Here is a 14225-nt window from a genome sequence, read left to right as displayed (position 1 = left end):
CCCGCAATATGATTAAATGTGATATTTTCATCTACCTACCAGCGTGCAGCAATGAGGTTGCTCGTTGGCTTCGTTTAGACACAGAATCTAGTTCTGTTTTCCAGTCTGGAGGGCAGGGGCACATCATAGCTCACTACAGCCTTGAACTCCTGGGCTCAAGCGATCTGTCTGCCTCAGCCTCTCGAGTAGCACGCATCACCACATCCAATTAATATTTTTATTTTCTGTAGAGACAGGGTGTTGCTATGTTGCCCAGGCTGATCTCAAACTCTTGGCCTCAGGAGATTCACCCACTTCAGCCTCCCAAAGCATTGAGATTGCAGGCATGAGCCACCATGCCTGGCCTAGCTTCTAATAAATTCTTTCTTCACCATTTCTTTTTTTCTGAGATTACGGGGGACTGTAAAAGGGGCTGAAATGATTACAGGGTAACTAGACTGAGTTAACTAGGCTAGAGGATATGTCTGGAAACTCTTGGTCAGAGAATGGCCAGCAAGGAACAGTCAGATGAACAGAAACAGGGGCACAAACATGCGTCAGAAATGCAGTTTCCCAGGGGAAGGCAAGGCAGATAGTCAAGAGAAATTAGCAAAAAGAAAAAAGAAAAGTAAAGCAAAGGGGAAGGATAACACATATAAAATACAGACAAGATGCCAGAACATAGGACAAGCTACCCTTTAGACACCAAGTTTCTTATACCTAGAGTGATCAGGACTGTCCTGGGTTATCTATGCTATATCAGCGTAAGCTTTAATAGCACCCCCTTTCATTCTTAAAGTGTCTTATCTTTGAAAATAATATGTATGGTCTTCTTACTTTTACCCTGCCACCCTGAGAGTGGGGATAGAAGACTATACCAAAAATTGGCTAATGTGGAGCTCAAAGGTAATAATTGGTAATTGAATAACCAGTTGAAAGAGACTTTTGAGGAAAGTAAATAAGCTATTGCTATGTAACAAACCACCTAGAAGTTCAGTGGCTTAATAGTAAGCATTTATTTTTGCTTATGCGTCTAGTCTTATCTACATTCACTTGTCTGTCTGCAATCAGCTATGGGTTGTTGGTTGGGGAGCTCTGCTGATCTTGGCTGGTCTGTCTCACATGTTACGGGTCAGCTGCCTGCAGGCTGCTCTAGCATGCTTTGGTTGGAATAATTAACCTGGCCTCTACATGGCCTTTCATCCTTTGACTGTTCTGGTCTTGCTCACACATGGCAGTGGTAGGATTCCAAGAGAAAAAGCAGAGGTATGCAAGGCCGTGAAATTCACAATTAGCACACCATTGCTTCCATTGCATTCCATTGCCAGATGCAGATTATAATGATAGCTCAGATTCAAGACATGAAGAAACAGATTTTACCTCTTGCCTTTTAGGTGAGACAAGCTTCAAACTCATTGCACAAAGTTTAGACACAGAGAAGGGTAGAGGATTGAGCCAGCAATGTAATCCATATCTACATGAGGCTGACTGCTCACTTAGGGGAGACTTGAGATGCTTTTAGGTAGTTTAACAAACTTTCTTCTGGAGCCATCACCAGATTGAGCTACTATCAACAGCAAAGGGGCACATTTGTGTGTGTAGGGGGGTATTTTTGCTTTGTTTTAGTGATCCAGAAAATATAAAAGTCAGGTATGCCCTAAAGACAGGACTGGAAGTTTTATGAGTGAGAATATCTGGGGCCTGCTATGCAGTATTCTCAAACTGTTATACATAATAATTACCTGTGTGCCTTGTCACATATATGGATTTTGGAGACCTGCTCTCAAAGACTATACATTTTTTTTTTTTTTTTGAGACAGAGTCTCACTCTGTTGCCCAGGCTGGAGTACAGTGGCATGATCTCGGCTCACTGCAAGCTCCACCTCCCGGGTTCATGCCATTCTCCTGCCTCAACCTCCCAAGTAGCTGGGACTACAGGCGCCTGCCACCATGCCTGGCTAATTTTTTTTGGACTATACATGTTTTTTTCAAGTGAAGCCTAGCTAACAATATTTTCACAAGTGCTCCAAGTAATTCTGATTCAGGTAGTCTGTAAACTACACTTTGAGGAATATTTCACATAGTAGCCAGGAATCATCACCTTCCAACCTTAGAAAACCATAAGTCATTCTTCTCCTCTTGTCTGTTTATTATGATGATGGTTGGTCTTGGAGTTACTGATGTTTGTCATTACCTGGCTAAGTGACCTCAACTCCCTGTCACTGGATATTACTGAAGATTCACCCTCAGTTTAAATTCAGAAACAATGCTTCACTTGTCATTAGAGCTACTAAAGGACAAACTGAGACACATTAAAATGTTAAAGAGTTTATTTGGGCAAACAATGATTCATTAATCAGTTAGCACTAGACCACAGTTGATTTAGGGCTCCCTAAAAGGCATGAAGCTTTTATGGGGTGAAGGTGAAAGCTAGGCAAAGAAAATATTTGATCGGTTAAAATGGAGGAATAGCCTTCTTTGGATAATTCTAGTAGAAAGTCTCTCATTAGATATTAGCTAGTGGTTTCTAATTGATTAAGCTTAAGTTTTGTTTTCCTAGAATATGACTGTTTACTCTTTACTTGGGTTTTGGTTTGGTTACATAGGAACCCAGGACGCCAGAGCTGCCTCAGTCTAATGGCCTCCCAACTGGCTACTTTAACAAGAGACTTCCCTGGAAATTCCCACCTAGTCTAGTCTGCAGTCTTGTGGCTTTTTCCCAATAACATAGGAAACTTTAAGACTCTGATGATTGGATTTGTTTCTAAATGGAGGGAAGGCCCATTGGACAACTGAAAGTGCTCTGTAAATGGAAGCCTTTCTGCCTATTCTGCATTCTGGATAAACTTTCTCTGTGCTATTCCCATATCACTGTAATTTCTGAAAAAATATTTCAGACCACATGGATTTTGTGATATTCAAGGCATATAACTCAAGCCTAAATTGAGTCTACTTTGGGGTCAGGAGAGGAAAAAAGAAAATCAAGGTATGGTAAATTACTTCTACAACATCCTGAAAACACTAACTCTTGGATTAGAATTAGAGTTGAAAGTTTCGGGGTCATAGTGCAAGTAGCAGTTCTCCAGGAATGTCCTTTTGATAGAATGAAAGTGAACACTGGACAACAATAAGATTGTTCTGCATGGCTTCACTGGGTGATGCTACCATGTTATTGACCTTAAAACTTGGAAAGAAACTGAGCAAAGGGCAAAACTGCAGCAAGAGGGGCCGGGTGCGATGGCTCACACCTGTAATCCCAGCACTTTGGGAAGCCACGGCTGGTGGATCGCTCAAGGTTAGCTTTCGAGACCAGCCTGGCCAACATGCTGAAACCCCATCTCTACTAAAAGTACAAAAAAAAAAATTAGCCATGCGTGGTGGCAGGTGCCTGTAATCTCAGCTACTCGAGAGGCTGAGGCAGGAGAATTGATTGAACACAGGAGAAGATTGCAGTGAATCGAGATTGTGTCACTGTACTCCAGTCTGGGTGACAAAGCAAAACTTCATCTAAAAACAAAACAAAACAAAATGAAAAAACTGCAGCAACAGGGAAAGCAGTGCCTGGGGAGAGGCATTTCCTAGAGTGTTATGTGGAACCTAGTTCTGCAAAGGGTCTGTGGTCAAATGAGTTTATGAAAGACTATGGTAAAGTTAAATGTGTTCTTTTCTGCAAGGGCTGCTGTGATCATTTAATATACTGATGTGCATTGTGAATCTCCATATGGGGAATGTTGTATGTATCATTGCCCCAAATTATCTCACCAGAGAACTGTCATCATTTTTCAGGATTTTTTTTCTGTAGAAGAATACACTTTCAGAAATATGATAGCAATAATATGACAATGTTAGAAATATTGGGCATGTAGTCTGTCCCAAATACTATGACAGTACTTTATAAATTCCATCTCATTTTAATCTCACAAATTTCTAGACTAAACACTAGTTTCGTCTCCATTTTGCAGATGAGGAAACTGAGATTTAATTTAAGTCACTTAGTCTGTAAGTGACAGAGCCAGGTTTGATTCTGAAAAGGGCTCATATCATTACTTAACCCCAAATGTGGAATTTTGAATTTGTTCTCATACATACAACTATAACCATTTATTTAGCACTTACTACGTGGCAATCACTTTTCACAAGAAGATTGTTGTTATTATTGTAAGCGTTCCCATTATTACCGTCCCAGGTCCTCATGAATAAAATATAAAAATTCAATGCATTTCCAAATTCCTCAAAGGATTTTAGAAATGATATGTGCAAGTACGCAGGCTTAAAAATGTTGAGTCACTTGGAGTACTGCTGGTATCCATGTTTTACTTTGTGCATGAATAATGGCAAAAAACTGCTCAGCACTTTCCCCTACACGTCTACCTTGTTTAAGCTGCAACTGGAAAGGGATTAAAGTATGCTAATTCCACACAACAAGCTAAAGCCCATTTATCACAAGTTTCCATCCCTCAGCAAAACACACACAAATGCACCTAAGTGCTGGGCCAACTAAGAAATGCAGCTGCTGTTGTATGGAGCAATAATAGGTCCCTTTATACTCAGGCACCGATCAGCAAGCAGACACCACCCACGGAACACAGAGGGCAGTGGTAGTCAGTCTCTGGCCACTGCTGCTGGCTGCTTCCTGCTTCCTGCTTCCTGCTTCCTGCCTCTGAGAAATGACTGACTGATGCAGAGATGGGGAGGGTGAATGGATAACACACATTTTAGAACTGGGATACAGAAGTTTCATTTTCCCAGAATAATATGCTAATTACTTAACAGTGTTAATGCTGCTTGTTGAAGAATGATGATTTAAGTGTAAATGATTTAGAATTGAAAGACAACCTGGGGATGGGGAGAGATAGGAGGAAGGAAAGAGAAGGGAAAAGGTTCATGTGTGTGTGTGTGTGTGTGTGTGTGTGTGTATGTGTTTGTGTGTGTGCATGCATGCATATGCGAGTTTGCTGTGTTGCTGACAGCTTGGACAAAGTAATTTTCTCTCAGTTTTCCATTTATTTCAAATGCCAACCTTTTCAAGCAAGCTCAGTATTCTTAGTTGCTTCATATCACTGGTATTCTGGTTATGCTGAAAGAGCATTTAGTTAGGAGTGAAAAGTTTAGCTTTATTTCAACCTCTAACCATCCCAATCATCTGTGGCCCCTTCCGAGCCTCCATTGTTCCCTGACAAATTAAGGGTTTGCATTAGAATATTGCCTTTAAAACATCTTCCTAATATAATTTCCTTGATGTGATGATGGTATTGTGATAATGATGAGAGAGAGAGAGATCTTATCTTTTAGAGTTATAGGTGGTTAAATTATAAGTTTTCCAAGATTTATTTCAAAATAATCCAGTGGTTGGAGGTTGTGGGGACTGGATAAAATAAGATTGGCTGTTGGTTGATGGTTGTTGAAGCTGAGTGGTAGGTACATGAGGCTTCATTTCTGTATTCTGTGTGTGTGTGTTTGCATGCACACATACATATCCATACATATATATACACGTATGCATATATGTATACACATACCTGTCTTCCAAACGTAAGAGTACATGATTTATTATTCCTACTGCTCCTTTTAAAACTTAGTATTTTAACTTGTGCCCCTTGTTAATTTGCTTTTTGTGCTATAGTCTTAGTCCTAATCCCCATCCTCAGAAATATGTCTTTTACTGAAATTAGCCCAGGATTGAGTATATAGAAAGTGTGTGTGTGTGTGTGTGTGTGTGTGTATGACGATTCAGGTTCAAGTCTTGGTTCTTCCGTTTACTAGTAAGTACTAAGTCCTTTTAAAACAACACTAACCAATGAGAACTTCATTGTTATCTGTTTAATGGGGATCATAGTCACTGCCTTCCATTTGTGAAAATCAATTGTGATAATGTCTATGACAAATGGAAGGTGTTCCCTTCCCCTGATGACATCCTACCAGTTGCAGGGTGAGTTCTGAAGAATTTCTGAACCTCTCTGCTGATGGCATGGAGAGCTTTGTTTTCTAATTTTGAACCAAAAGAAAATTTGCCTTGGGCGTTCCACGGCAGTGGGACCCCACCCATCTTTTACACACAAACTTACATATTCCCATTTCAAAACTGAGGTGATGTTTGACTTACAGGGGAGAGAAAATAGCGGGGGGGGGGGTTCCTTATATTCAGTGCCTCCTGAAAGCCAACTCTCCTGAAATGACTATTTTCTGAGAAGGAAGGGGTAGCTTTCATTTTTCACCAAAACTGTGTGGTTAGATGGAATATGCTTTCCAGTATCAATACAGAGTGGCAGAGATGTAATCCTGAAAAGAACAGACAGAGCAGAAGCAACTGAGAGTCTTGTCTGAGGCCATCAGTATTATAGCCACTTATTCTTGAACTTTTTTACCTGGGTGACTAGAATGTTGCCCTCTCGGCTCACACCAGAGAAAACCACAGAAAATGGTGATTAAAGGTCACCTGTATTTCTGGGTATCAGGCTTTGCTTAAGTTGATGGAAGGTAAAGGTCAGCACCAAGGCTTCCGTGGAGTACATGTGGCTTGTCTTTTATGCATGAGCTGCACTACATTTGCAAAATGTCAGCTTTTAAGAGGGTAGAAATTAATTGCAAAGTCTACAGGTACAACCAGTTTGACTGTGAGATGGGGGAAGGTGGAGAGGTGGCGAGAAGTGTTTCCCAGACTGCACCTTAAGGGGAAACTCAGGGAGGGAGACTCTTTTATGGAGGCAGAGGCTTCTGTTTTGTCTGAGAGAAAAACTCACTGTGTTTGAGAGGCTGGAGCATCTTGGGGAGGGCTGTCAGAGCTTTTGGGAAATTGTGGAGACAGCCAGGTGGCATATCCCTCCTTCAGCATCTCTGCGGCTACCCTCGTGAAATACTCACTTGGCCATCAGTTTCCTGTGTACAAAAATACAAGCATGCTCCATCACTTTGCTGTTCTTTCTCTCACGTATGACAACTTTCCAATTATTTTTCTCACATGACAACTACTGGAGTAGGGGTGACGGGGTGGTTGAATTCACAAATATATTCCTGCAGGTGGTTTTATTGGCAATCTGTTTTGCTTTGTGGAAAAAGCTTACACTCAGAGTATAATAAAATATAATTATTTTTATTATAAATATTGATTAATAATAATAATACTAGCAGCAGTAGAAATGAAATCTAATAGGTACATGACTTACTATGTGCCTGGCACTTTTCTCAATGCGTAACATACATTAGCTCACTTAATCCTCATAAGAACCCAATGAAGTATATACCATTATTTTTATTTTACCACATAAGGTACATTAAGGTGAAGCAAATTGCCCAAGACCACATAGCTAGTTAGAGTGGGACCTGAATCCAGACAGCCTGGCCCTGGGGTCTGTGCTTTTCATTGCTCTGCTGCAGAGCAGGAACATTTGGGGTAGGAGTAGGGGTGGGCTTAGATGCATCCCATGTCAGCCATGTGACATGCATCTTGTGTGTATATCCCACATGGTTTTCCGGGACTTACCATGCTTGTGTGTGAAACATTTGAGCCTCTCATAGAGTCTCACCTGCCCAGTTCTCTGCTCATTTTTCTCTGCTCTGTTTCCCCCACAAGCCCCCCTGGTGGACCTCACTCCAACCCACAGTGGATCTGCCATGCTGATGCTGCTCTCAGTGGTGTTTGTGGGGCTGGCAGTGTTCGTCATCTACAAGTTTAAAAGGTGCGTGTCCCTCTATCCACGTTCCCCCACCCCTGACCTCTTCCTTCTCCCTGACAGGTTCAGAAGCATGTGTTACAGTGATGTGTATAGCAGTGATGGTTTCTATTAATATTTTAGGAAGATCCCGGGGATTAATGTTTATGCCCAGATGCAGAATGAGAAAGAACAAGAGATGATCAGTCCAGTCAGTCACTCTGAAAGCAGGCCCAGTGTCCCTCAGACTGAACTAAGGAGGCCTGGCCAGCTTATAGATGAGAAGGTGGAATCCCAGCTCATAGGTAAATGATTCCCAGTAGCCATCAGCTGTTCGGCTGAGTAGGCAATGGCTGACTCTCTCTCTAACCCCTTTCTGGCTTGACATAACCACTTTCTTTTGCTCTAACACCCCTGAGAGAAACAGCTAAGATGGCTTTTTCCCTGCTTCCTCTCATTGGGATGGGGGAAAAACAAACAAACCTCTTGCTTCTATCTAGTTTTTTTCTCTCATTAGTTTATTCCTCCTTTTGCAAAACCCTCCCTAAAATATTGGGCTTAAAATGTTAAAATGTTATATGTTTATGGGCAAAGAGCAAAGCATTTGCTTTAATAGTATATAAGAAGGAGAGGCCTCAGAGGCTAAGGCTGGTGGACCAGAGGGCTGGGCAGGGTTTGCAGGACATGGTATGTATTGACTAGAATGAAACATGGTAGCCTCAACTGGATACAGCTCTAAGGAGGGCAAACTGCTCTGGAACACCAGTAGAGGAGTGACATAAGGAGAGTGGCCAGCCTGATCATCCAGGGAATTTTTTTTTTTTTTTACATCTATTGGTAGTCTAGGAACTTTCCCTCAGGAGATTTGGAACCTAAGATTGAGGACAAGAGGCATAATGTTTGCAGACATCCAGGCAGTGGAGCATCCTGAGAGAGACCACTGGTGGGTGAGACTATTACAGAGCAGATTAGCAAATTTCTTCCTCTTTTTTGACTGTCCCTTACCAGAAGTTGTAAAATGGACTTTCTCATATTTCACTGGCTCTCTCTCTGCCTGTGAAGTAGGCATGGGAATCCAACAACGAGGTATAGAGAATCTGACGTTCACTTGCTAGATTCTGCTATTTATTGCAGCAGAAATTTTCCAGGAAGCTAGACAAACCTATGAAGCCACTATTGCTGATCCATTTCTCTGTCTGGTTCCTCCTGTCTGTTGGCATTAGGAGCTGAAGCCTTATATGTTTACCTCTAGATCCTGCATTGCTGACAACAGTGAATAAATTATTATATAACCATTCATGCTCCACTCTAATGTGATAATGCCAAACCACCTAGAAGGCCTTTACATAAAATTTTTAATCTTACTTGGAAAACAATGAGTATGTAAACGGAAACATAACCCTCTTTAAATGAATATGGGAAAGGTCTGTGGCTGTGTTAAGGGGAAATGTAAATGCAGTGACTGGCTCCTATCATAGATAATGATAACAACTGCAGTCACACCTGGTGTCCGATTTTCACAGTGCACTTTCTTTTATTTGGAGAGGCAAGGTAATAAATGTGTGATTGCTTGGGGCTAAAAAGAGAAAAGTCTTTTCTGCCTTCAAGTCCAGAGAGGCATTCACCCTGTCTACTCATTCCTAAAGCTTCTAAGTGCATTTTTGGGGATCGTTTGGTTCTCAGTCGCATTTCCGTAGGGTATGAAGCACAGCCTCTGTTTGCTTTATTAAAGTAGTAATTCCTCCTTCTCCAGGAAGATATCGCAGCACATTGCAAAGTCTCTGACACCTTTCCCTTTCCAGTGTCATTAAATGAGTAAGTGTTACACGTTTTCTCTTAGGAGAGTAGCTTTACCCTCCCCTCCCTCCCCTTCTACTCAACCTGGTGACTCATCTCTCCGATTGCAAAGAGCAAGACACGCCACTCCGCCTTCAACGCCAAAGCGGGGATCTGCTGGGGCACAGTATGCAATTTAAGGAAAACCCCCAAAGGCTACAGGCGACCTGCTGATCAGGAAAGAATTTCGCTCTTGTCAAGTACATCATCCTTCATGACCACTAACTTTGTGTTTTTTTTCTTTCCTTTGTTGTTCTGTTTCCTATTTTGCCAGGAAGTATTTCCATAGTTGCTGAGAATCAAAGCACAAAAGAAATCCCTACCTATGTAAATGTTTGAATGGAGGACGCCAGTAAAAAAACAAAAACAAAAACAAAACAAAACATAAAATATAAACAATCAAAATCCAAACAAACAAACAAACACTCACTGCATCGGGACTTTTTAATTCTTCAGACACAGACAACAAGGGTTTTTAGCTTTAAGCCTGTGCATGTGGACAATACTCAGAACACGTCTGGAGGGGCAGTGTACAGGTGCTCTATTTTAATGGAAAACACTCCCCTCTCCCTCTTTCTTCTTCTCTCTCTTTTTTCTGATCGGTCGTGTTTGTAGAAAATTCATAACATATATAGGCCAAGGAAATCTGCATGTATTTTTGGAAATATTCTTGGCTCTAGATTTATCAGCTATTTTAGCATTAAAGGCTGATGGGTGGATTAGCTACCCCAGCTCCTTTCATAAGACACAAAGACATGCACAGGAGTTTGAAACCCTGAGCTGTTTCTCTGTTCCACTTTCCATACTGTCATTTCCCTTCTAAGTTAGCTTTGGTAGCTCTGTTGGTCAGCAGTGGCCACAAGACTGCTTTCTGCACTCTCTGTGGCCACAGGAACAAAGATGCAAGTTGAAGATCCCTTTGTGCCGGTAGAATAAGGAAGGAAGGGAGGCAGGGAGGCAAAGCATGTCAGAAACGGACCTTGGTTTCCTGTTCACCTCTTTCCACCATGATTGCCTCCCCTTGCAGCTTTCCCTACTCCTGCCCCAGCTGCAGTAGGAAATGGAATCCCATTAGTTACCCATTGTCCTGTCTTCACATTTGTTTGTCATCCATGTGTGACCATGATCTGTTGATATCTTTGAATCTCTTCCCTCCAAACCCCAAGTAAGTTGTCCTTCAACTGTTCTCAGTTTTTCTTCCCAAACATATTGCTAGATTCTGGACATTAACCCTGACGTTTCCTAAATACTGGCCTGGCCTGTGCCGCCCCTGCCCCCACTACTCGCAAGTTTCTGAGCCCTTTGTCAGTTTTGTACATTCCCAAGCATGCCAGCTTCTGTGCCCATGGACCTTGCTGCATCCTGCACAGCAGGGTTCAGTTTCATGTATCTTTGTCTTTTCCTCTAGAACCTGCCTTTTTCAAATATCCCTGCCTTTTCCCACCTGGAAACATATACTGTATGCGAAAGAGTTGATATATGCAAAGTAATTCAAACCTGGCCATGTACTTTGGAAAAGAAAGCATAGAGATGAATTGTGGTGTTCTCACACCTTAACGAAAATCTCGTGCGATCTGATTCCAGAAGATTCTTGTGAGAAATGTTTTGAATGTGTGACAATTTCGCAGGGCAATTTCCTCCTGTGACGGTTGCTGTTACCTGGTATTTCCACTCTCACAGTAGAATAGAAATGTTTGTAAAATAAAACTGATTTTAACTGGAAGGAGAAACAGGTTAATGGACTTTGTGTTTAAGAGTGTCAAACAGTCTGAGAGACTAAATGGGGGTCTTGTCTTACATTAGGGTGAGAGTTTGATTATTTAGGATGATCCCAGTGATTTCATGTGTGCTCTCTGACCTCTGAGTATCATAGTATCATTAAAGTAAAGATTTAAGTCTGTATAAAGGAGAAAAGTTACTGATTGGCAAAAAAGATTGGCACAAAGCATGAAGAAACCCCATTTTTCCCAGGGTAATCATGAAAGAAGGCTCAGAGAAAGAGGGAAACAAAAGCCTGTTCAGCAGAGGCCCCTTTAGTATTATGGACTGGGCAAAGCCCACTATAAACTGTAGGAGAAAGAAGTTCTGATAAACCTCTTAGTATGCTCAGCCTCCTTCTTTGCTATGTCCCTAAGCCAACAGGGTATAAGACAGGCCCTGGTGATAATGAGGGTGTCCTAAAGATCCTGATGTCCATGACTTCATGTAGTTCAGGCACAGAAAGAATAGCAAAGCTGCTGTCAGAAGTTTGTCAGGCAGAGATGTTTATGGTTGAGGATACCCCATATGAATCTGGGAAATGGGCTAGGCCTGAGGCAGTCACCTATTTGTAGAACTCAATTGATCCCCAACCTGCCAGGCTTCCTATCTCATAGGAAACATCCTCATTGATCCTCTTCAGTTGGAGCCTCCCAAATTTAATCTGGAAGACAAAGTGTTGGAAAATCAAAAGAGGCTCACTCAAACCAGCACAGGGAGTCCTCAGAGTTGCAGTTCAATTCATTTTAATTAGAAAAGTATGAAAGAGGAATAACACTCTTATTCTAGCACAGTGCCTTGCCTAGAGTAGTAGTATGAAAACTATTTGTTGAAGAAATAAATGAATGGAAAGACATAGGGAAGAATGGGCTGTAAATCCTAATTAAAAATAGAGGTCGACATGAGATGCCTGGCATTTTGGGAAGTGACCAAAGATGGCCAGCTAGAGATTCAGCATCTCCAGGATCCTCATGTGCCTCTCCTCAAAGCTCCCTCCCATCTGTAGGAGATTAGTGAGGCAAGGTGCTGCTCAGAGAGGAGGACCTCATTGTTATTATGACCTTGGCCAGTTGTTCTCAAAGTGTGGTACCTGGATCAGCAGTATCACTATCACTTGGGCTTGTTAGAGATCCAGATTCTGGATCCGTACCCCCTACCTGCTGAATTAGAAACTCTAGGGGATGAATAGTGGTGTTCTCTGTTGCTAAGTGATAGTGGGCCCAGCCACCTATTTTAACAAGCCCTCCCAGTGATTGTGATACATACTAAAGTTTGAGAACCATTGTACTAGGCATTCCAGCTGAATCTCAAACAGAAGGCAGTAATGAGAGCCTACAAATGGGAGGGACCTAAGTGCCTACCTACTCGCTAATCGCAGGTGCAAACACACAAGGAGTTTGGTGGGCTTAAGGTCAGAGGAGTGTGTAGGGAGGGATGTATGTGGAAGGTAAGATTCAGGGCAAGCTAAAAATCCGACACTGCAACGTTTTCCAAAATCCCAGAAGGCAAACTGTGCATGTTCTACCCTGAACCACCCAAGCAACACTTTCTACCTTGCCTTATTTTTAATTGGATTCACTGTCCAAAATGCAGAGGTTTGCTTTGCTTTTTTTTTCAGAAGTTCCAAACAGCAACTTTGAGAGCAGTGGGGTGCTTGGCAGCTGTTCTGTGTTTTCCAGGAATCCAACTGAGCATTGAAATCTCTCATTTGCCGACTTATTTTTATAGGAAGCCAATTTAAAAAAAAAAAAGAAAGTTTTCTTATAGTATTGGAACTACTTCTAATTTTAAAATGACTTTTGATGTATTTTTTGTTAAATACTATGTAGTGTAATGTATAATTGCTCTTGTTTATTGCTTTTACAATCATATTTATTAAACAGATAATGTCTCTAAAGTCTTTGCCTCAGGTATTTTTTTTTAAATCCTAAACCCTTGGTGTTCATTCTAAATATAGAAGTGTTTCATGTATCGGATTTCATAAAGGCTAATTGCATAAGAAAGAGTAAACACCACAGGCTTGAGGTTTTTGGCTGTTTTTTACTAACAAGGCAGAATGTATGTACTACCTGAATTCTACCTGCATTTCAATTAACTATACAATGTCTGTTTATTAAATTACTTTGATTTAAAAATTAGTCCAAACTGGTTATTTTGGAACGTACATGAGTATGTGTTCGTTATTATTAGTTCAGAATTAGAAATTATTGATGGGGAACAAACCCATTCAAATTTGTTCATAACCTTGTGGTTACCAAAGGACCGAACCTGCATGGAATGAACTGAAACATGGGGAGTGGTAAAAAACAGCAGATGAGTAAAAACAGCTGTGGACCTGGAATCAGGAAAGAGGAGTTCGCCTCTGGCTATGCCAGCTGTGTGACCTTGAGCAAATCATTTTAACATATAAGAGCTTTAGTGCTCTTGTTCATATAATTTGAAAGAAGAAGATCCCTTCCAGCTCTGCCTTTCCAAATACTATGGGTGAGTCATTCCCCAAGGGTCCCAAATATTTGATTTAAAGTTAGCAGGAAATAACGTGGTAGACTGGATCCATCTTTTCAGCCCTGTGGCTTGCCTACGTAAGTGGCATTTCTCCCTGGGCATCATTTGGTGCTGATATTTGGCTGAAACATTTGTACAGGCATAAAACCCTCCCTAGCCTTCCCTAAGGCCTCTGAGACACAGAGTGGTGTTGCCTCAGCTCAATCTCAGCATGTGTGAAACTTCCTGTTACTTTAGGTGGCCCTTAACCTTTCCATTCCCACAGACTAAATTCCTGAATCTTTATTCCTTTCCAGGCCAGAGCCCATGCACCTCCTTCCTATCAGGAGCAATGTATCACCTGTGTCAGGCAAACAAACAGACAGCATCCCTATACACGTCAAACAGAGGGGAGTTAATACAGAAAATGTGTTGCTGGGTTAATGGAAGCACAAAAATACCAAATAGGAGCAGGTGAGGCAACTCTAAGATCAGCCTCAATAGGAAGCCTCTCAATTC

General features: G+C 41.5%; 1 protein-coding gene across 6 annotated transcripts in view; it reads left to right on the top strand.

Annotated features, from left to right (window-relative positions):
* SORCS1 (sortilin related VPS10 domain containing receptor 1) overlaps nt 1-13119 on the top strand; it is a 590109-nt gene extending 576990 nt beyond the window's left edge. The window contains exons 25-27 of one of the 6 annotated variants that reach the window (XM_024346619.3): nt 7550-7655; nt 7773-7933; nt 12841-13119. In XM_024346619.3, the coding sequence (XP_024202387.3) occupies nt 7550-7655; nt 7773-7933; nt 12841-12920 (347 nt within the window). In that variant the 3' untranslated portion in view covers nt 12921-13119. Of the gene's footprint in view, nt 1-7549; nt 7656-7772; nt 7934-9468 lie in introns of all 6 variants that reach the window. The other 5 variants (XM_024346618.3, XM_009459222.5, XM_009459224.5 and 2 more) reach the window with 5 other exon arrangements.
* Nucleotides 13120-14225: the final 1106 nt, after the last annotated feature.

Source organism: Pan troglodytes, chromosome 8 (assembly GCF_028858775.2).
Source record: "Pan troglodytes isolate AG18354 chromosome 8, NHGRI_mPanTro3-v2.0_pri, whole genome shotgun sequence".
Taxonomy (NCBI): domain Eukaryota; kingdom Metazoa; phylum Chordata; class Mammalia; order Primates; family Hominidae; genus Pan; species Pan troglodytes.
The sequence above is the reverse complement of the archived record's forward strand: the minus strand, read 5'-3'. Positions and strand labels throughout refer to the sequence as shown.